Here is a 26,728-nt window from a genome sequence, read left to right as displayed (position 1 = left end):
AGATAAATAATTTTGACCCATACCTTGTATTTTTGGCTATTGCTACAAATATACCCAAGCTATTTAATACTGGCTTTGTGGTCCAGGGTCACATATATTGATGTTCACTTGAATTATTGATCCAGGAACAGGATCGGTTTATGTTAATTACTGTATAATGTGCAAGGAGATGAATATTTATACCTCACCAATTCTTAAAACAACAAAATAAGGCAGTCCTTTTAGTAAAAGTCTGATTTTTGTCTCCCGGATGCAGGTATTCTGGAGTTCTTCCACCACCAGTTGAAGGACATTGTGGAGTATGCTGAGCTGAAGACTGTGTGCTTCCAGAATCTGAGGGAAGTTGGAAACGCTTTGCTCTTCTGCCTGCTGAGTGAACAGAGCTTGGTATGACCACTGAGCATTCATGCTATAGTACATAAAGTTGTTCTCACTGGATCACTAAACCATGCCTTACAAACAATACTGACCAATCACCCTTAGCAACAATCTTTACTTTAAAAAAAATTCCAGCTAATGTGAGAATATCCAATCGTTACTACCACTTTCAGTACGTAAGCTAAGCAGAGGCTCAATGCCATCCACAAACAGATCTTTGTCAGTAGATTGATAATGTGGTTTTGAAATATTTTTCTTAGAGTAAATGGTATGTACTGAGCTTTACCAATTTACTACTTCATTTGTGGTTTGGCAGCTTTCATGTTCTCTTCTTTGTGCAGTGACATACAAATATGTCCTGTAGTGCATTAATTAGGTGCAGTTAACTAAAGAGCATCTATTATGCCCCTTTTTACAAAATGTGTTATTGATCTTGGGTATCCTTAGAATGTGTCTGTAAAAGGTTGAAATCATAGACCCTAAAAAATATGGATGTAGCGTCCGTGACGTCACCCATAGGTTTCAGAAGAGCATTTTTGAAGCTCATAGTGGCCGGCAGTTGGCCATTGCCATCTTGGAATTGTGTCACCGTGTGTCACTCCCGAATAATCTAAAATGGGCAAAGAAGCGGGAAGTGGGTGGAGCTGGTTTCTGAAACCACATCTGCCTAGCGCAACAGTGGTGACAGCAGTGGCAATCCACCTGTCACTCAAGTGGCCACGCCCTTAATTATGCAGAACTTTAAGGCTTAATATAACTTAAATGGGTGAGTTATAAAAAAAATCACCCAAAATTAGCTATATAGACCAAAGCCACTTTTTATACCAGGCTCTAAACATATTTTTTTTGCTGTGAAGTTAAACATTTGAACATGGAGTTGGACATTGGAGCCAGTCTTTAGTGGCCAGTAGATGAATTGTTTGAATGAATTCACTTCTGTGTTGGTTTCAGTTGGTTGAAAATCGTAAAAAAAAATCGTAAAAAAATTTAAATCGGTCCAACTTTGCAAAATCACAATTAAAATTTTCCGTCATATCGCCCAGCCCTAGTTACAGCTGCTCGAGCGCAGAGAAAATGAAGGACAGTGTACAACCAAACACAACTGAGGGCAGAAATACAGGACTGTCAGTTAGCCGTTGTGGGCGGGGCCTAAACAATGTGATGTCACATTGCTAAGAGAATCAAAATGACATGCCAAATGAGACTGATTTGGTTTAATAGGGATTGAAAAGTAAGGATTTGGTGGAATTTTATTACCGTAGGGTGGTTGTGTTCACACACTGCCAACATACAGTTATGTCCAAACACCATATAAAAGTAGATTTTGCATAATAGGTGATCTTTAAGGGGAAAAAACCCTAAAACAACATGATGCAGGCATGATGTATGATTTAATTAGATTAATCAGTTATTAATTTGAAATGAATTACATACACACATACACATAGATGCATGTATTTTATATATGTATATATGTGGATAGAATTGTGTATGGAGTAAACAGCACAGGTGGCTTCCATTATTTGGTCTGCCACCTGCTCAGTGTTTAGGATGTCTGACTTTGGCACACTGTTGTCATGGGAACACATCTGCAGCTGTGTTGCATGTGGCAGCACTGTCAGTTTCTCCATGTCAGATTTCAACCCTTTTAAGATGCAGATCAGCTTTAAAATTTTTCTTTTTTTTTTTATCTAAAAACCAGCCCCTAAAACCGTTATGTGCATATTTTCTGTATAAAGCTGAAGTTTCTTGTACTTGGAAGTGGCACTAATAATATGCTCTTTTTTGCTTCTCTTTTTAAAGTCTGAATGGTAACAGATCACTTAAATCAAAAGTGATGAATCATCACATACTTTGACACCTTTTTACATTATTAATTCTAAGAAATGTTTGATGTTTGTCTCCAAAGAGAATTAAGTTGCTTGGCAAACTTTCACTGTCTGTTCCACAGCTTAATGTGTTTAGCTTGATTTGTAATTTGTTTACAAGTTTATCCCCGTTAGGGCACAAATAAATCCAAAGCACAGCTTGCTACTCACAGTAAATAACAGGCAGCGTGGCTGAGTGCAAAAACTAACATCAGCTAGAGTTCAGCCACAGGTTTACTTTTTATTGGGGTAGTTGACAGCTTTAACTTTTAATATTAAGATTTTAGATTAAAATTAATTTATGTATAAGAGAAGTGTATATTTAGGTGCTGCAGTTGATGTTTCATTAATCACACAGCTTTTTTGCAGTTTATTTTGCTCACAGCACTTTTAAAACCAGGACCGTTCACATTAAAAAGAATATATATATAATCATACCTGCAAACTAACACATGCAATATAGTGATATTTTAGTGATTTGTATATTTATTCCACTATTTGTATATTCAATTTCATTTTTTTTTTTACAAATATATAAAGTACATTGATCCTTAAATCCCAATTTAACACCTACGCTACCAGTGAAAAAGATTTTTTTTTTAAAGTATCTTTTGCTCGCCAAGCCTGCATTTAGTTGATCCAAAGTACAGCAAAAACAGTATCAAGAATATGTTAATTTATCATCAATTGAATTGATCGAGCTCATTATCAAGAGGCAAACAATTATTAATGATCATTACACAATAACAAAATCTAAAATCTGAAAGTGTCTGATCAAAAGATCTGTGAAGAAGCCGGTTGGGTTTTTACTGCATAATGGATGGAACATCACTGCAGCATGGTTGAGAATATCTGACATTCATTCAGACACTCGAGACTCTTCACAAGCTGCTGTTTAATTGTCAACCATTAGTCACAATTACTAAAGTTACCCAGGGACATCCTGTCTTCCAGCATCCTTCACATTAAACGTTAACAATCAAGGGTTGTCTGGTGTAAAATGAAGTCTTGCTAGAGGAAATCTCTGTGTCTGTGTGAAAGTACCTGCTCTGGCTGATGGCAAGGTCAATGCAATCAGGGCCGTGGGCTGTAATACTCTGCATTTTGATTTAAATGTCAACAGCCTCATCTTTAATAGCTCTTGTCAGTGGTGTATGTGACTGCATGGCTCCATCTGCTGGAACTGTACCTGGTTAACATAGAAATCTGTGCCAGGGATTTCTCAAAGGCTTCACTGGACATTTAAAAACACATTAAGTGCCATTTCTGTTTTTTCTTGTCACCCACTATGCCACATCACCCTCCTGTGCCTCAAAAGAAATGCTCTTTTTTGCCCCAGAATGAAAAATCTGTCATTAATTACTTACCCTCATGTCGTTTTAAAGCCGAAAAACCTTCGTTCATTTATGGAACACAAATTAAGATATTTTTTGATGAAATCTGAGAGCTTTCTGACCCTGACAGCAAGGACATTGTTAAAATAGTCAATGTGACATCAGTGGTTCAGCCTTAATTTTATGAAGCTATGAGAATAATTTTTTGCACCAAGAAAACAAAAACAATTTTATTCCGGTTTCTTCTCTTCAGTCACTGTGCTAGTCTTTGATTATGCATGTCCATGTCAAAGTGTCAATGTTGGCTTGTCTCATATTGCTTATTTGAATTCAAGTCATGCTTTCAACCCACTGTTTCATTACTTTTGAGGCTTTTGTGTGTCAGTTTCTGAAATGAGTTCTCTTTTCCTCCAGTCTCAAGAGGAAGTGTGTGACTTGTTGCATGCAGCGCCCTTCCAGAACATCTTGCCAAGAGTTCACGTTAAAGGTAAGCTCATGTTTATGTATGTTTGCTGAGAATGTGCAGTATTTTTAGCATGCTTTATTAGAGCAGTTCCTCATACGTATCCAATAATTCCTCTACAACCCACACTTGAGCAGAAGGTGAGCGTTTGGATGCAAAGATGAAGCGTTTGGAGGCCAAATACACGGCACTGCATATGGTACCTCTAATTGAGCGTCTGGGAACCCCTCAGGTGGGTGAAACATCACTGCGCAGACAGCCGCTTTAGTTGTCCTCTGCTGCTTTACCTCCTCCAGTACACACATCTACTTATTGCCATTAGCATCTCCAATTACACACTTAACGGCTGGTTTGATCTCATCCCTGAGCCTTCCATGTTCATTTTTTATTTATGAGTTGTGTCAGTGCTGTTGGGCAAATTGATTATTTTCTAATAGCAATGGTGATTTCTAAAGTTTACTGGGAGAAAAAAGTATTATTTCATGCTGGTAGCACCACTAATTTCTGTTACTTTTTGTTACATTCATTGGCATTTCTGTAAAGGGAATAAGTTACCACACTTCTGTTTTTTGTGATTGATTCTAAGTCCCAGACCACTGTTAAATATGGAAGCTTCGTTCCACTTTGGTACGTCATGCTCTTTGAGAAAAAAAGTTGTAAATATGACACAAGTTGAAATTATAAGATAAAATCATAAAGTCATGTTTTTTTGAGATTATGGTCTGAAATTATGAGATAAAATGCCATAATTAAGTTGAAATTGACCAAAAAAGTTATAATAGAGAGAACATCCAAAATTATGAGATTGAAAGCGATAATACATTTGAAGCTGACAAAACTGAATTTGAGATAAAACCTTAACTATGAACTGTGATGAATCTAAATGATCATGCTTTGGTAAATCATGCTTTTTGAAATAAAGATCCGAAATTATGAGATAGAAAGCCATAATAAATTTTAAATAGACAAAGTTGAAATTATGAGATAAAACCATAACTAAATGATCATGCTTTGGTAAATCATGGTTTTTGAGATAAAGATTTGAATCGGTTAGGTAAAAAGTCATGAATTTTGAAATTATGAGATAAAAGCCATAATTAAGTGGAAACTATCATAGGTTGAAAATATGAGAAAATCATCTATGACAAAATGAAATGATCATGCTTTGGTAAATCATGCTTTATAAGATAAAGCTCTGAAATTGTGAGATAAAAAGCCATAATTAAGTTAAAATTGACATATACAGTAAAAATTATGAGAGATAATCTTAACTATAAAAAGTTGAAATTGTGGTTTGATAATCATGATTTTTTTTAATTAAAGATCTAAAGTTATAAGATAAAAAGCCATAATTAAGTTGAAATTGACACGAAAAGTTGAAATTATAAATAAAGCCATAATTAGGTTGAAATTGATATAAACTGAAATTATGAGATAAAAGCATAATTATGACAAGTCGAAATTACTTTGGCAAATCATGCTTTTTGAGATTATGGTCTGAAATTATGAGATAAATTCATAATTAAGTTGAAATTGACTAATTGAAATCATGAGATAAAATCATAATTATGACAAGTCGAAATTATCATGCTTTGGTAAGTCATGCTTTTTAAGATAAATGTGTGAGCCATAATAAAAAGCCATAATAAAATTGAAATTATGAGAAAATCTAAACTGATAAATTGAAATTGTGGTTTGATATGATTTTTGAGAAAGATCTGAAATTATGAGATAAAAAGCCATAGTTAAGTTGAAATTGAGTACAAAGTTGCAATTATGAGGTTGAATTTGACAAACTGAAACTGATATAAATCCACAATTAAATTAAAATTATGAGATAATGAGAAAGCTATAATTAAGTTAAAGTTGACATAAAAAGTTTAAATTGAGATAAAAAAAAGCATAGTTAGGTTGAAATTGAATAAATTGAAATTGAGATAAAAAGCCATAAATTGAAATTGACAAGTGAAAATTATGCTTTGATAAATCACACTTTTTGAGATAAAGATCTGAAGTTGAGATGAAAGCCATAATTGGCTTGAATTTGACAAATTGAAACTGAGATAAACATCCATAATTAAGTTAATATTATGAAATAAAAAGCCGCAATTAGGTTGAAATTGACTAATTGAAACTGAGATAAAAAGCCAAAAATCAATTAAAATTGTGACAAAGTCGACATTGAGATACTTTGTAATTGAGTCAATTGTGAGAAAAATGATGACATCTCAGTGTTGACTTTTTATGCCATCAATATGATTCATTGTCAGAACTGTCACAATACCACTGAAGTGTGGTGACATCAGATTTGATAACTGTAAATATGCTTTGAAGGACAAATCATTTGCTTTGACGAAATAAATACCAGTCACTCTAAAATGTAGATTTGAGTGCGCACTATACGTGTCTGATTTTAATCAATACCCTGTCCAATCTGTCATCAGCAAATTGCCATCGCCCGTGAGGGTGACCTGCTGACTAAAGAGCGGCTGTGCTGCGGTCTCTCCATATTCGAGGTCATCCTGACACGCGTCCGTGGTTATCTGGACGACCCGATCTGGCGCGGCCCATTACCCAGCAACGGCGTGATGCACGTGGACGAGTGCGTGGAGTTCCACAGATTGTGGAGCGCCATGCAGTTTGTATACTGCATCCCGGTGGGAGCTCACGAGTTCACTGTTGAGTAAGTACAAACTTATCACCTGTTTTTCTTACTGTGGGGAATAACTGTTTACAGTGACATTAGGATACCTGTGCTTTTTAAAGCATATTGACCTCCTTCTAGGCAATGTTTTGGAGATGGCCTGAACTGGGCTGGTTGCATGATTATCACATTGCTTGGACAGCACAGACGCTTTGATATCCTGGACTTCAGCTACCATCTTCTTAAGGTGCAAAAACATGATGGAAAAGATGAAATCATCAAGAGTGTGGTGAGTTTTAGCTTAATGAGTTGAGTTTTTTTAACTTCTGCAGTCACGATATCAACTAAACCATATTTTTTGCTCCCACTTCAGCCTCTAAAGAAAATGGTTGACCGAATTCGGAAGTTCCAGATTCTGAATGATGAAATCTTTGCCATTTTGAACAAGTACCTGAAGTCTGGAGATGGAGAGAACATGCCAGTAGAACATGTCCGTTGCTTTCAGCCTCCGATCCATCAGTCATTGGCCAGTAACTGAGATTGCCGTACATTTGCACCAATTAGAAGCAAAAGAGGTGGTAGAGGGGAACATATTTAGCAAGTTTAGCCTCAAGATTAGGACCAGTTTCACTGTCACATTCTACTTAGAGACGCCTTTCTTATGCCAGCCTGTAGTGTTCACAGAGCCAGTAAGTTGCCTTCAGATTAGTCGAGTGTTTGGTACGCAACAATCAATTGTACCGTTATTGGTTTTGCACATATCTCAGGCTTTGGTAAATTAGGCCAAAATGTTTTAAAATGACGTAGACAAACACGGCCCAGTTTCACTTATTTAGTGTATTTCAGGTTGATTTTATTTTGTACACACACTCGTGCCTTATTATAGATAATTGATATTATCTTTTATATGTTAATGATAGCACAGCACTACTCATTTTCATGTTTTATGCTTGGAGAAAGCAGTGGAAAAGGGTTGGAAAATGGCCAAGTGGGTTTTATCAACGGATTATTTAAGCTTTTGCTGTGGTGAGAGACCGGTGGTATATTTCTATGTGGGGTTTTTGAATGATTGCATGCAAGATTTTTTCTTCTTCTATTATCCTGAATGAATCTTTAAGCGTAACCAAGTTCTTACTTTCAATAAACGTGCCTTTTTGTATTTGAATTATGTAATCAGATTTTAATTCAATAAATATGTATCAAAACCCTGGTTTGCTTGGTTCCCTTTACACCAGATTAAATGGGTTAAAGGACTAGTTCACACAAATTAAAATGGTCATTGTTTAAATGTATCTGAGGGCTCTAAAAATGAAAAAACTATTTACCTTATTCTTTGAGGAACTACGCAAATAGGCGAGACTTCCGGTTAATTAGCCGCCATAAGGATTTGACTCGAATAACAGTGCAGTAAACGGTAAAACTGTTAGCACTACAAATCATTGTGTTCGTAATTAAGATAATACGTTAAAACAAACCAATTTGCCATATCAAGCAGCAAAACTAGCTTTTTTTGTACAGCTAAAAATAGCTGGACGCATGAGACCTGAAGCCAGGCCCATATTTACAAAATGGTCGCGCCCGCGAAAAATAAGATGTTTATATAAACGCTTCAGTGGGTCTGCTGAAGACATCAACCCCATCCCTAAACAAACGCACCTCTTCAGGACTGCTTGAAAATCATCTATGAAGATGTTAAAGGTTGGAAAAACATTTTGCAGGACACTGGGTCTCCAGGAGCAGAAGAGGTTCGAGGTGATTTATAATCTTAAATTAACGTTAACTGCAGTTTCGACAAACATACTGACAGAAATTGCGTTTATTTTATTGATTTTAATTAAGACATACTGGTAACACTTAAGTATACACTAATAAAGTATCAACACACTATTAGTTTAGTTAATTCGTAGTTTCTAAATGGTAGTTAATACATTAATTGACTTAAGTGAGGTTGGTTTAAAGCACTGAATTTATGACATTTTACCATTGTCCGTGACCTATTCTGAAGTTAGAACTATGGTTAATAAGATGTTAACAAAGCAACTCCATAATAACAAAAAACTCCATAACTCCAGCACGAGTAATACAGTATTTGTAAAATGCACTGTATGGGGCAAAATGATCGATTAGGATTAACGTAGACTAACCATGTTCCGTACACAACGATGTTCCGTACAGATGACCTTTTACCGCCGATCGCTGAATAAATACTTCCTGATCATATATAAATTATATATCTGTGTCGTCTTCATTTCTCTCTCTTTCATTCCCAATCACGACAGCGACACTCCCACCATTTGTTCCAGTGACATTTCAATAAGTTTGCTAGGTCTGTCCACCGCGCTTGAAAATGGATGGTGGGCAAACTAAACGTGAGACTGGCACTTGGGAGGGGAGACAACTAAAGCAGCGAAAATGTGCATTTTGATTTAATTTATGGATCTCACAGTATTGCAGTCTTTATGAGATGAATATTATGTTATCACAAATTGTTAAATAAATTACTTTTTGTTGAATAAATGCTTTGAAATGGGAATATTTAAACGTCAATTGTGGGCGATGACCGCTTGGCGCCACTCAATGCCAGAGACAGTCAGCAGAGGCTGTTTGCCCACCATCATCCTGCGTGCAGTGATGACTTTTATATTCTTAGTCAATTAAGTTAGCATTAACACAAGCATTAATATTAATTTTTAAAAAAGGAGAAAAAAAGTTGGCATCAATTTAACGTTACATGAATTGAATGTTATAACATTTTAAATGGTCATGCATTAACAAATTAAACATGAATTAAACATATTGTAACGTTATTTCATTGCCAACTTTTCATAAAAAATAATTTAATTTATTTAAAAAAAAAGATAGGATATTCAGAAAAGTTATTTAATAATTTTCGTCATTGAAATCAAGGGTACGCACTCTGTACGGAACACCGTTGTAACCTGTACGGAACACCGTTAATGCTTATCATCTTCCGTACACGTGCGGAGGAGGTACTTTTGCCCACTTTTCTCAAAAACTATTGGTCCAAAAGACATCAATCAAAGTGTGTACTGCGCAATAGGTATTCTCCCAGAGAATGATCACACAAACATGCTTGTCATGCTTTCAACAACGGAGGAGTGGTCGCTGGCGTGCGGTGAAGGGCGTAAAGTGTACGGAACATGGTTAGTCTACGTTAGCATGTGCAGATCATAGTTCGTTATCTGTATCATATTTTGTAAATTTCCTACCGTAAATATATCAAAACGTATTTTTGATTAGTAATATGCATTGCTAAGAACTTAATTAATTAAGAAATTAATTTGGACAAATTTAAAAGCGATTTTCTCAGTATTTACATTTTTTTGCACCCTCAGATTCCAGATTTTTAAATATTTGTATCTCGACCGAATATTGACCCTATCATAAATAATCCATATATTAATGGAAAGCCTATTTATTTAGCTTTCAGATGATGTATAAATCTTAGTTAATTTTTTTTTTAAATTGACGCTTATGACTGGTTTTGAGGTCCAGAGTGACAGTGGCAATTAAACAATAATTTGGTTAGACAATGAATGAAGAACTAACTTATTGTGTAGAGTTTATTAATGTATTACCTCAGTTTATAAACTATGAATTAGCTCTAAACGAATAGTTTGCAAATGATTTGTAAGTACTTTAGTAGTGTATACTTACTTTAAAGTGTACCAAAATATTAAACTATGAAAATAAAAATAAACACAGCAAGATATTAACAATGTTTTTGAATAAATAAAATGTAGTTTCAGAATGATAAAGCTGAACAATGAATGAACACCGGTAAAGAGCGTTTTGTTGGTGGGTCAATTAACTCACCCAAACGTATCCTAATATCCATATTAGATAAGATATACACGCAATTTATAGAGGGTTTGCACTTACGCCACGATTTGGTCAGTTACCTGGATGCATGGCCATATTGGCTATACTCGGATACAAACAATAGCATGGATTGCTACTGAACCACGGAAAAACGTGTGGAAGCTGCTAAATCATATAGAGAATGATTTAGTAAGCAGGAAAGGGTGCAATTTTTTGACAAACTAAAGTTAATAGGTGGTAAAGATATGTGCGAGAAGTAATAATTAACATATTAGCTTAATGTTTCACCTACCTGACCGGAAATGATAAGAACAAACATGAATGTTGTCAAGATTCTTGCTCTGGAAATCCTGCTTTAGTTTGGCCAACCACAGATTTTTCCACTCTTTTCCTTGATTTGTTATAACTTTTGGCAGTCTATAGTAATCCAAATGTTTTTTCTGGTCTGACTGATTAGTACAGCCCAAAACATGTCAATAATTGACAATTTTCAGCAGCAATAATTCAGCAGTTTCATTCGGTTCAGTGGCATCTTTTACTTTCCGTGATGCATGTGGATGCGGATAAGACCGTAAGTCAGACCCATAAAATGTACAAATGGCCACGCCAGCTCTTTCGGGAAAAATAAGGTGGATAATAGACTAAATTTGAACTGAATTTAAAGGATTTTCGTGAACGTACAAAACTATGGGCTGCGTTTGACAAACATGCTTTCAAGGCTTGACGAGTTTGGAATGTCATGAGGGTGAGTAAATAAAAGATTCATTTTTGGGTCAGCTATCCCTTAAAAAAATAATCACAGCACTGCTGATGAACTGAGAAGGTCTTTTCATCATTCCACTTGGATGTCTTTATTACAAAGTCAAAGCAACTACCGATTTTGTAGAAAGAAACTCAGTGCATGTAAATACAGATATCTGTACATAAAATATAACAAAAGTCTCTTAAAAACGTACAGTTGTATATTTACAGTGCTACATGAGGAATGAGATGAAGCTTACCATGTAGTCTAGTCTGAAACGAACAAAACAAACCAAAAATAGCCAAACAAAACCTTTAGTACAATCGATTGGTCCATCTTTTTTTTCTTTTTGCTTTGAGAGTTGATTGTCTTAGGGTTTATCTCATTTCAGAAAAGGAAAGAACAATGCTAAATGTCCATAGAGCAGCCAAAACATTTTCATAGACGAACTGCTGCATACTGGTTCCTCAATGAACCTAAGAGGCCGTCATAGTGCCATTTCTTCTGGAGACGCTGTCGAAAGGCAAACCTGACTCTCTGTCTTCAAAGTCCTCCGTGACGTCATTATGTAGCAGCTCGTAATTGGTGTGGTTGTGAGCTGCCATGCCGTTTAATACAGGGCCGTTCTTCTCGTCCTTCCTGATGGACACGGCCAACGTCGCCAAGCTAATGCTAACGTCCTTAAAGGCGTGCAGCAGGAAGATGCCCACGATAATTGTAATGAAGCCACTCAGAGTGCCGATGATGTCATCGGTGCCCATGTGTTCCCATTCTTTGAACAATATGGCAGAGCAGGAGAGCACCGAGGTGGTGAAGAACACGTAGTAGATGGGCGTCACCAGGGATGTGTTAAAGATGTCCAGTGCTTTGTTCAGGTAGTTGATCTGTGTGCTAACACAAGCTATCAGGCTCAGCAGCAGGAACCAGGCCAAAGGGTTTCGCAACACTGGCTTTCCAGCGATGCCCTCCTTAATGGTGATGCCCAATCCCTTCACGCAGGAGACGGACAACGCACCAATCACAGAGCAGATGGTGATGTAGACCAGGATGTTGGTTTGTCCGTGGCGTGGGCCCACTACGAAGATAAAGATGAGAGCTGTGATGATGACAGCTGTCGCAAAGACCACAAAGCCTGGAGACAGATGGGAGAAAAGATAACAAATATGATTAGTTATATAAAGCAGTCTGTTTTATTACTTTTATAAAATCCTGAAGAAAAAAAAATCTTTTTTTTGTATAAATATTTATGAAAGCCTATTTTTTTACCACTGATTAAAAAAAAAGGTTATTGCAACTTTTTAATTCACAATTTGGACCTTGTTTTCTCAGAATTGTGAGATACAAACTCACAATTCTGACTTTTTTAGAATTTGCTAGATATAAACTCAAAATTGTGAGAAATAAAGTCAGAATTGTTAAAAAAAAAAACTCAATTCATTTTTTTATAACATTTATATATCACAACTGTGACGTCTTTTTGATAATTGCAAGTTTATATCTCGCAATTCTGACTTTATTACAAGCAATTGCGAGTTAAGTCAGCGTTATGACATAAACTCGCAATTCGAGAACATATCAGTTTTTTTCCCTCAAAATTGGACTTGCAATTGCAGGCTTATGTCTCACAATTCTGAAAAATTCTTAAAAAAAAATTAAGAATTGTGAGAGAAACAAAGTCATAATTGTGAGGGGCAAAAAGTCAAAACTGCATGAAAAAAGTCAGCATTGTGTAAAAAAAAATCTGAATTGTGAGTGGAAAAAAAAGTCAGTATAGCAAGAGAAAAAAAAATATATCAGCATTTCCTGAAAGAAAAAAAAAAAAAAGGAACAATTGTGAGTCTGAAAAAAAGGTCACTGACTGTGAGGAAAAAAAGTCAACATTTCCTGAAAAAAGTGAGGGGGAAAAAAAGTCAGAATTGCAAGGGGCTAAAAAGTCAATTGCGAGGAAAAAAGCCAGAATTGTGAGGGGAAAAAAGTCAGCATTGTGTGAAAAAAAAAGTCCAAATTGCGAGGGGAGAAAAAGGCAGAATAATGGGGGGTGGTCAGAATTGCAAAGGAAAAAAGACAGAATTGTGAGGAAAAAAATATAGCATTAAGTAAAAAGAATTGTAAGGGGAAAAAAGAGAATTGCAAGAGGAAAAAAAGTCAGTATTGCAAAGGGGGGGGGGGGGATTGAATTGTGAGGGTGGAAAAATCAACTGAGAGGAAAAAAGAAAAAGAAAAAAATAAGTCAGCATTGTGTAAAAAAGTCAGAATTGTGAGGGGAAAACAGAATTGCGAAAGGGAAAAAAGTCAGAATTGAGAGTAAAAAAAAATTATTGTGAGGAAAAAAGTCAGCATTGTGTGAAAAAAGTCAGAATTGTGTAAAGTCAGAATTGCAAGGGGGAAAAAAGGCAAAATTGTGAGGGGGAAAAAAGTCAGAATTGTGAGGAAAAAAGTTAACTGAGTGAAAAGTCAGAATTGTGAGGGGGGAAAGAATAACAAAAAGGGAAAAAAGTCAGCATTGTGTAAAAAAAAAAGTCAGAATTGTGAGGGGGAAAAGAATAACAAAAAGGGAAAAAAGTCAGCATTGTGTAAAAAAAAAGTCAGAATTGTGAAGGGTAAAAAATTAGAATGGCAAGAAAACAAAAGTCAGAACTGTGTGAAAGTCAGAATTGCGAAAAAATAAAGGTCAGAACAGCGTGAAAAAAGTTAGCATTGTGTGAAAAAAAGTCAGAATTGAAAAAAAAGAACTGCGTGGAAAAAAAAGTCATAACTGTGTTAAAGTTAGAATTGCAAGAAAATAGTGTGTTCTTGGCAATTTACATTACTCTTAAATGTTCCTAAATGTATAACAAGGACACCTTAAAATAAAGTGTAAACCATAATAATGCATATTGATATTACAGAAGCTGAATTACTCAGCAACACTGCTGAGCAAAAACAAGTTGTTCACATTCCAGAAGGGCCTTCATTGTCTTCACATGTAGTGGTTTACCTGGATCAACCAGTTTCTTGGCCATGTCTTCCAGACTGTCGATCTCTTCCTCTTGAGGCGCATGTATCACCATGGTAGTTGAGCCCAGGATACTGAGCAGACAGCCAAGCTTCCCGTGCAGGTTCAGCCTCTCTGTCAGGAAGTGCGAGGACAGTACGGCACTGCAAAAACAGGCATGCATTAAACCTAATCATTCTGTCTTTTTCACCCTCACTTAAGTAATAGTAGTGTAATATATATTTTATGATGTTTGTATATAATGTTTGTTTAGTCTTAAATCATGGAATCATCTTGAGGCCCATTTCAAAGTTTATGCATACAGTAGGTTAACCAAGACTTTGTGAACTGTGTTGTACTTGTTTTTGTCCTTTTGAGAAGTTAATACCTTTAACACTTTGTCAGTGAGCATTACAAAATGCAACATTTAATGAAGTTGATGCGTGCAACTACTAAGATTAAGGTTGTAGTTGCTCTAAAACAACAAAAAAGGAAACCACAACAATGACTGCTAAACCACTTAAATGAATCACCAGTTCCGGTGTGAAAGACCGTAACACCATAGCAATGCTGCATTTCTAAAATACTTTCCACCTGCTGTATCATTAAAATTAATCTGCACAAAAACAATAAACTGGTTTTTACAATTCGGAGAAATTCACCAAAGGTTTACAAACCTGACTAGCACACTGAGAGCCCCGAGAGGAGTGACGAGTGTGGCTGGTGCAAAGGCGTATGCGGCGAAATTGGCAGCTTCGCCGGCCCCCACTGTCAAAGCAGACAGAATAAAAACAGTTACTTCCAAGAAGCTGAGCCACAAACATGATAAATGTATATTGTACGTGAACAGCTGCTTCGAGTTGGTCTTTAAGATAAAAATGAGTTGTTTAATCTGTGTCACTCACTTGATAACAAGCCAGCCCACCAAAGCCATTCTTTTAGGTATGCATGACCTCCTTGGCCTGGAAAGCAAGATGATTAATGTTTCAACATTTTTCAACCATGTATTGACTGTCAGCAATATTGTGTATGGCATTTTTATTATAATTAAGTTGCACTGCATATCATATATTGGCCACCCTGTTCTCTAGATTGGCATCAGCCATTGAAAAACTCATTGTAATCCCACAGGAATTATTACAAATGTCAACAGTTAAGTAACTAAATTGCTACAACAAAGGTAAAGGTAAATGACATCAGTTTACCAACACTGACTTTTGTATCAACACTAAACAGAGGATCAGCAGCAGACCACATTATGACGTTTGTAGTCAGTAAGACTAGAGCTTTCCATGGCTTTTTTTTTTTTAAATCAAAAATACAGCTTTTTTGTTTTAATATATTTTAAAATGTAATTTATTCTCTGATGGCAAAGCTGAATTTTTAGCATCATTCCTCCACTCTTCAGTGTCACATGATCCTTCAGAAATCATTCTAATATGCTGATTTACTGGGCAAGAAACAATTATTATTATTACCAATGTTGAGAAACAGTTGTGATACTTTTTCAGGATTGTTTGTAGAATTAAAAGTTCAGAATAATAACAGCATTAATTTAAAATTGAAATCTTTTGTAACATTAAAATTCTTTACTGTCACTTTAATGCATCTTTAATGAATAAAAGTATTCGTTTCTTTAAAAAAAAAGCCAAACTTATGAATGCTTTTTCTAAAACGACATCAATTATATCAACTGTATAAAGGCTGAAATATTTAAGGAAAAAAATGATTATTTACAAACCTATTTGTGTGTAATTCCTTAACATTTTCGAAAAAAAAACAAAACAAAAAAACTTTAGGTTACTCATGTAACCCCGGTTCTCTGATAACATGAGTGAGGTATCTCACTATGGGAAACGCCTCAGGCGTGACCAATCCTGGAAGCACCAATTACACCACGTCTGTCAGTTGACAGACCAATCACAACAGTGATGCGGGAGTCCCGCCTCCCCAATATATATCACTGCATAATGGTCCGTACCTCATTCTCAGCATATCTCTTCCCCGTGCTACTGCAAGGAGGGAAGTATGGTGAGATACCTCACTCATGTTATCAGAGAACCGGGGTTACATGAGTAACCTAAAGTTCTCTTTCAAACATTCATTCGGTATCTCACTATGGGATATAGACAACTCCCGAATTGCAGATATACTGTTCCAAAAAGGCATGTCAACCAACTCTGTGACGAGTGTAAGAAATTAAGAATTTAAGTCCCCCATTATTCGCCTGATATAATGGAGACATGTAATTTATTATTATTATTTTTACACACTTAGGACGGAATGAGCCAAGGACGGCTCTGTAACGTCCAACCTGTAAAATCTGACAAAAGTGTGTGGCGAAGCCCAACTCGCCGCAGCACAAATGTCTGGAACTGAAACGCCCTTAAACAACGCCCACGAGGTGGACAACCCTCGGGTACTATGGGCTTTAAGACCCCCTGGTGCCTCAAGACCCCTGCTGTTATATCCCACTATAATAGCTTCAACTACCCAGTGGGACAGGCGCTGCCGGGAAATAGGTTTACCCTTATGAGAATTAGCCCATGAGACAAATAACTGACTACTCTTCCGCAGCGTTTTCGTTCTGTTTACATAGCAACGCAACGCACGGACAGGGCACAAACAATGAAGCCGCTCTTCTTCTGGTGACGAAAAAGGAGGCGGATGAAAAGCAATTAAATCCACTTGATTACAGGCTAGAGCTGAATCACTCACCTTAGGCACAAACGCTGGATTGGTCTTGAGCGACACTCTCGAGCAATCCATAGCGAACTGCATACAGGAGTTATGAACCGACAAAGCATGCAGTTCACTAATCCGTTTTGCAGTTGACAGAGCCAGTAATAAAGCGGTCTTTAGCGAAAGGAGCTTTAGATCGCTGCTGTCTATAGGTTCAAAAGGTGCACGAGATAGTGCGTTAAGGACCACAGACAGGTCCCATGGCGGAATCAGAGGTTTTGACACTCTGTTCAAACGCCGTGCACCTCTCATAAATCTGCATACCAAAGGGTGTTGACCCATAGTGTTATTATCAATACCCATATGACATGCTGATATCGCCGCAAGATACACCTTAACGGTAGAAAAAGCTCTACCTTTATCCAGAAGTTCTTGCAGAAAACATAACACATCTGCGACCGAACAGAGAAAAGGGACAATGCGCTTATGCGAGCACCATTGCTCGAAAACATTCCATTTTCTATCGTAGGCAGAGCGCGTCGAGGCAGCCCTCGCGTTCTGAATTGTTTCAATCACCCTCGGGGGTAGCCCTGTAGCATTTAGGTTCAACCTTTCACGGGCCAAGCCCAAAGAGCAACTTTGTCCGGGGCGGGGTGAAATATCTCCCCGCGCGCTTGTGAGAGAAGGTCTCTGCGCAGCGGAAGAGGCCAGGGCTGGTCGACTAAGAGCTGAGTTATCTCCGTCAGCCACAGTTTCCCCGGCCAGTTCGGGGCAATCAGTATGACTGAGTGGCTGTACTGTTTTACCCTTCTTAGAGTTGGTATGATCAGACTTAGCGGAGGGAATGCGTAAAGCAGTACGTTTGGCCATGGGTACGCTAGAGCATCCACACCCATAGGCGCACCGTCTCGCGCTAGCGAGAAAAATAGAGGGCAGCGATTGTTTTCGTGCGATGCGAAGAGATCTACGGCCGCGCGGCCGAATCTCTTCCACAACTGACCCACTACCTGAGGGTGGAGTGTCCATTCTCCGTACCGAGGATTCCCCCTGGACAGGAGATCCGCCCCCGTATTCATTATTCCCGGGACGTGTGTTGCCCGTAATGAATGAAAATGTTTCCTGCCCCATACAATCAGTTTCTGTGCCAAACTGTGAAGCCGAGGAGAACGTGTGCCTCCTTGGCGATTTATATATGCCACCGCGGTTGTGTTGTCTGATCTGATCAGAACGTGGTGGTTCCACAGAAACTGCACAAAATGTTTCAACGCTAGAAACACTGTTAATAGTTCCAGATAATTTATGTGCGCGCATTTCAGCGAGGCGGGCCATTTCCCTTTCGCTATTCTGCCCTCGCACACTGCGCCCCAGCCTGAGAGCGACGCGTCCGTCGTTACCACCTTCCTCACAGAAACTACCCCCAGCGGAGTCCCGGATTCGAGGAACGAGCGGTTTCTCCAGTAACGGAGAGCACGCACGCAAAGTGCTGACACCGTCACTTTGCGGTTGAGGTGGCGTTTTGGACATAAGTGTTGAGCCGCTGTCCAATTCTGAAACTCTCTCATTCGCAGCAGCCCCAACGGAATAACAGAGACTGTTGAAGCCATTAGCCCCAGAAGGCGCAAACACAGTCTGAATGGGACTTTGCTCCCTTCTTGAAAAAGGGATAGACAGCTGCGAATTGACCTGATGCGCTCCTCTGACAGAAACGCTTGATACTGATCTGAGTTCAGTCTGAGGCCTAGATAAACTATTTCCTGTGTGGGCATCAGGCAGCTTTTTGTCTCGTTTATTTTGAAACCTAAGCTTGTCAAATGAGACACAAGCATCTTCGTATCTGTCTCCGCTTGCTGCCGTGATGGAGAGCAGAGAAGGAGATCGTCCAGATAAGCTGACACTCTCAGACCCGCTGTCCTCAGCGGTGATAGAGCCGCTTCTATGCATTTGCAAAACGTCCGTGGGGCCAATGAGAGCCCGAAAGGAACAGTTGTAAATTCGTAGGCTGTGCCCTGATAGGCAAACCTGAGGAATTTCCTGTGTGCCGGGTAGATGTCTATATGGAAATATGCATCTTCCAGATCGACTGAGGTGAACCAGTCTTTCTCGTGAATAAAATGTGACAGCGTTTTGAATGTGGGCATTTTGAAGTTGTATTTTCTGAGGTGTTTGTTGAGGATCCGCAAATCCAGAATGGGACGGAGACCTCCCCCTCTCTTGGGAATGAGAAAGTACCGGGAGTAAAAACCCTGATGGCTGTCCTCCGGCGGCACAATCCGAACTGCCCTTTTTTTTAATAAAGAGGCTATTTCTTCCTCTAGAACCTGAGCTGAGTTCCCTTCTGCGGTTGACATCAACACACTGTTGAACACCGGTGGTTTTACCGCAAACTGCAGACGATAACCCCGAATTATCGTGGACAGAACCCATGGATGTACTGCGCATGCGCGCCAGCTCTCCGCGTGAAGCGCGAGCGGACCGCTGCAGCCCTTGCCCACTAATGGCGCTGCCACGCCATCTAGCGGGGGAGCTGGGGATTGCAGCTCTGGATTGAGTAGTTTTGATTTTTTGTGTGTTTTTATTTTCAAACCTTGCTGTGCCCTCGGCCAACTGCCTGGATGCACAGGGAATTTGTTTATTTTTACAACACAAATATTCTCTTGTGAACTCCACTCCACTTTTCCATGTGGTACCCTGGGTGGAGGGGGGAGAAATTTTTTGTGGGGCACTGGGGGAACTGGTGCCAACTCCACAGCTGAACTGGTCAAAAAATAACTTTTTGACATTTTCTTGAACGGCTCCCGAGTCCAACGCATTCTCTTGGCAGGAGGGGGAGAAAAGAACCACTCTCTTTGAGGGAGGATGACAACAGATACTCCGAGAGTGCTGTTGCTCGTCCCTGTGTCCAGACCCTTTAAGCTGGTTAGGTTGCCCGGCGTTTCTTCCCTCCCTGAGGGTTTGCCGGTCTATGCCTGGCTGCCGCTGCAGCAAAAGAAGGTTTCCCCTTTGGCTGTGCTGGCTTAGGCTGTGAATCAGACTGCTGCGGCTGAGGAGGTCTGGGGCTCCTAAAAACCGTCTGACCACTCCTCAGAGGGGCGTCAAAACTGGGGCGAGCTGATGGAGGACCCTTAGGAAAGGGTTTTCGGGGGAGGCAAGCTTGGAAAGCCTCTCCTTCTTGTTTCCTCAGATCACACCGCTGGCGCATCGCTGTGACTGCTGCACCGAAAAGGGCTTTGGGCTCCAACGGAGCATCCAAAAAATCAACCTTCTCTCTGTCAGACAGCCCTGAAAGTCCCAGCCAGAGGGCTCGCTCACCAACCACCGCCAAGCCCATGCTGCGGCCGCAGCTCTGGACTGCACCTCTGGAAGTTCTTAGGTTGAGATCTGCAATAACACAGATCTCTTCCCAAAGGGCTGGGTTTGGGGACCCAGCATCCATTTGCCTCCCCATCTCCTCCATGAGCTCTGCCTGATAAGCAGTGAGGAGAGAGGTGGCATTAAGAGCCCTCACTGCCAGAGCAGAGGAGCGATAAATCTTCTGAAAAACTGAGGCTGTTAGGCGCTCAGTACGTCCTGGCAGTGAAGCTGAGGCAGACGAAAAGGCTGCTTTGCGATTAGGATTAAGATGATGTGCCACCGACAGCTCAACAGGAGGGGGATTTGACATCCCTAGCTCCTCCATGTTCTGCACATCCAGTCTGGAAAATCCTTTCACAGGGACCCTGTGTGAAAAGGGTTTGTCCCAGAAACGCTTCATTTCTGAAACGCACGCAGGGACCGCGGGAATGACCTGCTTGGTAGCCGGGGCACGCGACGGTAGTCGTTTGCCGTCATATAGATCTCTCTCCGTACCCTGGCCCGTTTGCTGCGACGGCCAATCAATAGAAAGTTTAGCCGCCGCCCGCCTGCACATTTCAAGCAGGTCGAGCTCCACCTGAGCTGAGGCAGGGGATCCTTCGCTTAACGCGCTTTCCGGACGGGAGGGAGTCGACGGAAGAATCGCGTCGTCCTCATCATCCTCCCCATCCTCCTCCAATAGATGGGCGATAGCTTCGTCATCGTCCTCCTCCTCTTCCCTTTCGTCTGCTAAGATCGGGAAAAGAGGAGGGAGCTCGGGAGAGACTTCGTCCATGAAGTCGCCCCAGCTGCATGACGCAGGCGGCTGTTTGATTTCCACCATGTTCGGGGGCGAAAGAGATGGGTCCCCCTTACTAGTGGCCGCTACCCGAACCCTTCTTTCCAGAACCCTTGACGGGAAAATGGAACAGTGCGGGCAACACTCGGGATTCGCGAGAGCCGCTGTAGCATGTCTCACCCCCAAGCATACAATGCACAAAGGGTGAGAATCTTTTCCTGAAATCATGGCTCCGCAAGCACAAGGGCGCGGGGTGTCTTTACCCTTCGCGCCCTCACTAGGTACATTACAATTTGCCATTCAGTCGCTAAGTACACCACAACGGGTCTTAGAAAAGCCAAACTAGAGAATTCGTCGTAACACGTTAATTCGCTCGTATGTGCTTTAGCAACAACTCTCACCGTGACGGTAAGAGAAAAAATAAAATAAAATAAAAAGCCTCGCTTTTAAGAATTAACTGCGTTCGCAACGTACCTTAACGGCTCGTCTTTGAACAGTTAAGAAGCTAATCCTGGAAACGAGTATAGAGAAATATATCTTCCAAGATCTTCACGGGGAAGAGAACGAGAATGAGGTACGGACCATTATGCAGTGATATATATTGGGGAGGCGGGACTCCCGCATCACTGTTGTGATTGGTCTGTCAACTGACAGACGTGGTGTAATTGGTGCTTCCAGGATTGGTCACGCCTGAGGCGTTTCCCATAGTGAGATACCGAATGAATGTTTGAAAGAGAACCATATAATCATGCCAGTTTCATTTTTACATGAAAACAAAATATTATACGTAGTAACTTCTATTACTCTATGCGCTAGTATTTATTCCATGATAGGTCATATAACAAACAAATTACACTACCAGTTGAAAGTTTAGACAATAAGATTTGTAATGTTTTTTCAAGACGTCTCTTCCGCTCATCAAAGATCCATTTATTTGATCAAAATTCAGAAAAAACAATAACATTTTGAAATATTTTTACCATTTGAAATAATTGTTTTCTTTTCAAAAATATTTTAAAATGTAGTTTAGTCCTGTGATTTCAAAGCTGAATTTTAGCACCATTACATGATCACATGATCCTTCTGAAAGCATTCTAATATTCTGATTTGCTGTTAAAAAACACTTTTGACCAATTTAAGGCATCCTTGCTAAATAAAAATATTAATTTCTAAAAAAAAAAAAAAACAGCAAACAGCAAGTCACCATAATAAAATGTGACATTGAAGACTGGAGTCATGATGCTGAATTTTTTGCTTTAATCATAGGAATAAATTACATTTTAAAAATATTCAAACAAAAAGCAGTTCTTTTAAATAGTAACTTTTAACAATATTACTACTTTTGCTGTATTTTGGATTTTTGGAAGAATATAAAAAAAAAACTTACTGTTCAAAAACTTTTGACTGGTAGTGTATGTTTGAACAATCTGGAAGCAACAATTTTTTTCCCTTTTTAAACAGTTTCAAGCTAAATTAAACTATGTAATCAAATTAAAGAATTTAAATTTGTCAAAAATGCTTAAAAAGAGTTGTACTGCGTATGTTTGTTGTCTGACAACCAAGTAATGCTATCACAAAACTGGAATGAATAAAACAGAGACTTCTCACTGTATAAAAGTGAAAAGCAATTAGACTAGTTTTCTTTTTTGGCAGTAAAACTTATTTTTCTTACTTGTTTTTAAGGAATGACAAGTTTGTACAGGGTTTAAATATCGCAGTATGATGTCAATGACATGGTAACAGAGTTAATGATTTATAAAAAATGTGCAGCAAGTGATCTGTACACTGCTGCACCTTTACGTTTAAACAATGACTGCAACAGTACAGGTGTGTCTGAATAAAACATCTCACTCATTTTCCCACCCATACCAGTTAAACCTCTCTGTCAGAGATGTATATGTTTTCCAAACACCACTACACAAAAAGATAACTAAAAAGAAACATACCTGCCCGCATAGAGCCTTTCCTGGCCAGTCGAAGGAGTCCTTTCTTCTTTAAGATGAAACTACCACCAATAAATATACTGGAACTTATAGCCAAACCGAGGCCTATATAAAAATCGTACTTTCCTCTGTCTTGACCCATAGTGCTGTCGGAAGAGTTTCCTCTCGTCACATTGACATAAACACACTGAAGATTCAGTCCAGAGGAACAATCCTGGCCAACTGCGAAACCTGTCAAGAAAAAAAAAAATACAAATCATAATCTTGGAATCAAGTTTGGAGTAAGTTCCTAACTGGGAAAATAAAAACTTATCATACCTACCATTTTCATAAGAAACATTACACACGTTCAAGCTCATAAGATCTGAGGTAACATTCATGACAACAAACACACACACACTGCTCAGAGGAAGAATGAAGAATGATACTGTGTGTAATGCACAATTAGTGACATCATGTCATAAGCAGTACAGGAAATGACACTATAAACCACGCGGGCTCGAAGTCCTATTACATGCCTTGACATGTGGAAAATATTATTATCAGCATAGATCAATAAGGTTCAATCTAGTGATAAAGGCTCACCTTGTTCAAAACCTGCATGACGTCCGTCTGTTTCATACAATGCAACTGAACGGTGACTGAGATTGTCATTGTGCATTTATATGTGTGTGTTCACGGAAGTTAAGCATTTAGGTTTGAATAAACATTAAGAATAAGTGAATACTCATTTTGAGTGAACTAGCCCTTTAAGGCGCTAGACACGAGCATACAGCTGATCCAGCAAACTTTACAGTGCAATTAAGAACGATTACTGACTCGTGTAACACCCCATGTCTATTTTATCCAAGTATAAACTAGTTGTCTTGTAAGAGTCAGCGTTTGGTTGTCGCGACATGAGGCGAGATCTTCTTGACGTGATGACATGATGACAATTACCTTATTCATACAGCCAAACCCAGCCGGATAGCCTAGCCAATTAGCTTCATAATTCACAGCAAAACACATGCGTGGCTAACGGTGGTTATGAAGTCATTCACAGTACCTAGTTGTGTTCCTGTGATCAGCTCGACATCGTGTCCGGTCACTGAGGTTTCACGGTTTTGACTTTCACATTTTTCTCGCGACCATGAAATTCAGACGCGATGTTGACGCGAACCCATGTAGATCCACCTACACGGTAGCGATGTCCGAATCGCGAGAGAATCGTTCATTTGAGTTGAATCTTTTCAGTGAATCATTCGGTTCACCGAACAGTCTGAATGATTCTCCCACAAATTCGACTTTTTTTTTGGCCAAGGTAAAAATATGCAAGAACAAATTAATTAACAAAATAAATTAAAACGAATTAACAACAGAAATGACAAACAAAGCACATATCTAGAATATATTGCCGTCAATACACTACCAGTCAGACGTTTTGAACATTACTATTTTTAATGTTTTCAAAGAAGTCACCAAGCCTAGATTGATCCGAAGTACAGTAAAATTGTGCAATATTTTTACTATTTAAAATAACAGTTTTCTATTTTAATATATTTTAAAATATAATTTATTCCTGGGATTTCAAAGAGGATTTTTAGGATTATAGCTCCAGTCACATGATTCTTCAGAAATCATCCTGATATTCTGATTTGCTGCTCAAAAAACATTATTATTATGTTAAAACGGCTAGCATTTTTTCAGGTTTCTTTGATGAATATAAAGTTCAGAAGAACAGCATTTATCTCAAATAGAAATCTTTTGTAACATTATAAATGTCTTCATCACTTTTGCTAAATAAAGTATTAATTTCTATAATTATTCCCCCCACTCCCACAAAAATTATACTGACGTTTGAATGGTATGGTATGGAATGTTACAAAAGCTTTTTATTTCAGATAAATGCTGATCTTTGGATCTTTCTATTCATCAGAGAATCCTGAAAAAATGTACTCAACTGTTTAAAATATTGATAATATTAATACAAATATTTCTTGAACAGCAAATCAGCATATTAGAATGATTTCTTAAGATCAGGTGACACACTGAAGACTGAAGTGATTATGCTGAAAATGTAGCTTTGATCACAAGAATAAATTACATTTTAAAATATATTCAAATAGAAAGCAGTTATTTAAAATAGTAAAAATATTTCACATTATTACTGCTTTTGCCGTATTTTGGATCAAATAACTGCAGGCTTGGTGAGCAGAAGAGACTTTTGACCGGTAGTGTATATTTTATAGACAATGGCTATGAAAAGTTGCTTTTAATAGCTGAATTTACTACGATGAATGTGAAATTTTGCAGGGAACCGTAACAGATTAATTACAAAATACTATTAAATTGGACTGAATCGGTTCTCTAGCCACCGACTCATTGAACCGAGAACTCATTTGGACCTGTTCACCATGTAATGATCTCAGAGCTAATTAGTAATAACATTTGAAGTGAATTGGCGGCTTGATTGATGGTGTAGATTAGAATGTTACAAATAAAGCAATAAAACGACCTGTTAATATATTAGTAATAATAACTTTGTTGTATGATTTTATCATCACTTTTATATCAACAAAATAATTAATACGTATTGTTTAATTTAAATGCTTAATATATCCAGTTTCAAAATGTTTAAATGAGCTGAATCATTTGTTACGCCGGTTGTTGATGCCGTGCGTCATGACGTAAAAGAATCACTGAATTGTTCAAAAGAGCCGAACACTCGCAATGACTCAGAATCAGTACAGTCAAAGAGGACGCCGTCGCGCACGCGCGGAATGTCTCTTTTGATTGGTCTTTTGTGGTCTTACGTCTAGTAAAAGTCTTCCTTTCGTCTGTTTAAACATTGTAACCGAATGAAAAGTGCGTTTTGGTCGTAATTGTGACAATTTGGTTCAGTTATAAAAATAACAAATCTAAAAAGTGCCCTCCTCACCTAAAATCTAAGTGTAATAGTGCTACCATTGAGCTAGTGACGTAGCTGCACATAGGTAAACGTTGAGTCAGGTGCAGTAACCAAAGACAAACTACAGGAATCGCTCTTGACACTAAAACAACAGATATTCTACAGCTAATCCAAACCAAGTATTCAATACAATGTTGTAAGTTCTAAACATACTTAAAGTATGTTGTTAACATGTATGAAATGATAGAAATAGCATCGACAGTTTGTACAAGCACACACACAAACACTTTCAGGTTCAGGTTTTCATCTGGCAAACATTCTCATGGTTTATTAAACGATTAAAACGATCAAAATAAAACGACACTTTAAAGGTATTAAAAGGGTCAACTGTAAATACAACATAAATGCCCCTAATGGAATACATAAAATAACGCACAACTTACTGTGGGATTAAAATTATTTCCGTCCTTAGGTGGGACGGGATCTGGATACAGTAGGAAAGTCCATCGACAAGGAAGTCAGCTGTTGTCTGGAAAGGTAAGGAAAACAGCCCCTGCTGGCCTCATCTTGCCATGCTTTCAATTACATTAAATTATTGATGGTAGACTGACCAAAACTGTCACCATAGAGTTGTTCCAGACAGAAATCTTGCGAGTGTTTTCATATTTTATTTCATTTTTTACTTGGCTAAGTTAATATATTTTTTAAATAATTTAGTTTTTAGAATGTGTGTATGTATGTATGTATATATACAGTATATATATATATATATATATATATATATATGTATATATGTATGTATATATGTGTGTGTGTGTGTGTGTGTGTGTGTGTGTGTGTG

General features: G+C 38.4%; 2 protein-coding genes across 5 annotated transcripts in view; one reads left to right on the top strand and one right to left on the bottom strand.

Moving 5' to 3' along the window:
* Positions 1-7,897, top strand: part of cyfip1 (cytoplasmic FMR1 interacting protein 1) — a 54,305-nt gene extending 46,408 nt beyond the window's left edge. For both annotated transcript variants that reach the window (XM_073851300.1, XM_073851299.1), the window contains exons 26-31: positions 257-387; positions 3,995-4,067; positions 4,181-4,275; positions 6,488-6,726; positions 6,829-6,976; positions 7,061-7,897. In XM_073851300.1, the coding sequence (XP_073707401.1) occupies positions 257-387; positions 3,995-4,067; positions 4,181-4,275; positions 6,488-6,726; positions 6,829-6,976; positions 7,061-7,225 (851 nt within the window). In that variant the 3' untranslated portion in view covers positions 7,226-7,897. The remainder of the gene's footprint in view (positions 1-256; positions 388-3,994; positions 4,068-4,180; positions 4,276-6,487; positions 6,727-6,828; positions 6,977-7,060) is intronic.
* Positions 7,898-11,353: 3,456 nt separating this feature from the next.
* nipa2 (NIPA magnesium transporter 2) lies at positions 11,354-26,411 on the bottom strand. Of its 3 annotated transcripts, none has more exons than XM_073851918.1 (6): positions 26,331-26,411; positions 23,004-23,231; positions 15,152-15,208; positions 14,924-15,014; positions 14,250-14,410; positions 11,354-12,404 (listed from the first exon to the last, which is right to left on the bottom strand). In XM_073851918.1, the coding sequence occupies exons 2-6, from the start codon at positions 23,140-23,142 to the stop codon at positions 11,749-11,751; spliced, it is 1,104 nt and encodes a 367-aa protein (XP_073708019.1). In that variant the 5' UTR covers positions 23,143-23,231; positions 26,331-26,411; the 3' UTR covers positions 11,354-11,748. The 3 variants fall into 3 exon arrangements, with proteins under 3 accessions (XP_073708019.1, XP_073708018.1, XP_073708017.1); XM_073851917.1 differs by lacking the exon at positions 26,331-26,411 and adding an exon at positions 24,046-24,182; XM_073851916.1 differs by lacking the exon at positions 26,331-26,411 and adding an exon at positions 23,323-23,469.
* Positions 26,412-26,728: the final 317 nt, after the last annotated feature.

The sequence above is a fragment of the Garra rufa genome, chromosome 12 (assembly GCF_049309525.1).
Source record: "Garra rufa chromosome 12, GarRuf1.0, whole genome shotgun sequence".
In the NCBI taxonomy this organism is placed as follows: domain Eukaryota; kingdom Metazoa; phylum Chordata; class Actinopteri; order Cypriniformes; family Cyprinidae; genus Garra; species Garra rufa.
Note: the sequence above shows the minus strand (reverse complement) of the source record. Positions and strands in the feature narration are given on the sequence as shown.

Coding starts and splice junctions, on each gene's coding strand:
- nipa2 (XM_073851916.1), bottom strand. CDS start 23,380: ATGAATGTTACCTCAGATCTTATGAGCTTGAACGTGTGTAATGTTTCT. Junction 23,232..23,322: donor TAATGTTTCTTATGAAAATG/GTAGGTATGATA, acceptor TTTTCTTGACAG/GTTTCGCAGTTGGCCAGGAT. Junction 15,015..15,151: donor GTGGGCTGGCTTGTTATCAA/GTGAGTGACACA, acceptor CTGCTTTGACAG/TGGGGGCCGGCGAAGCTGCC.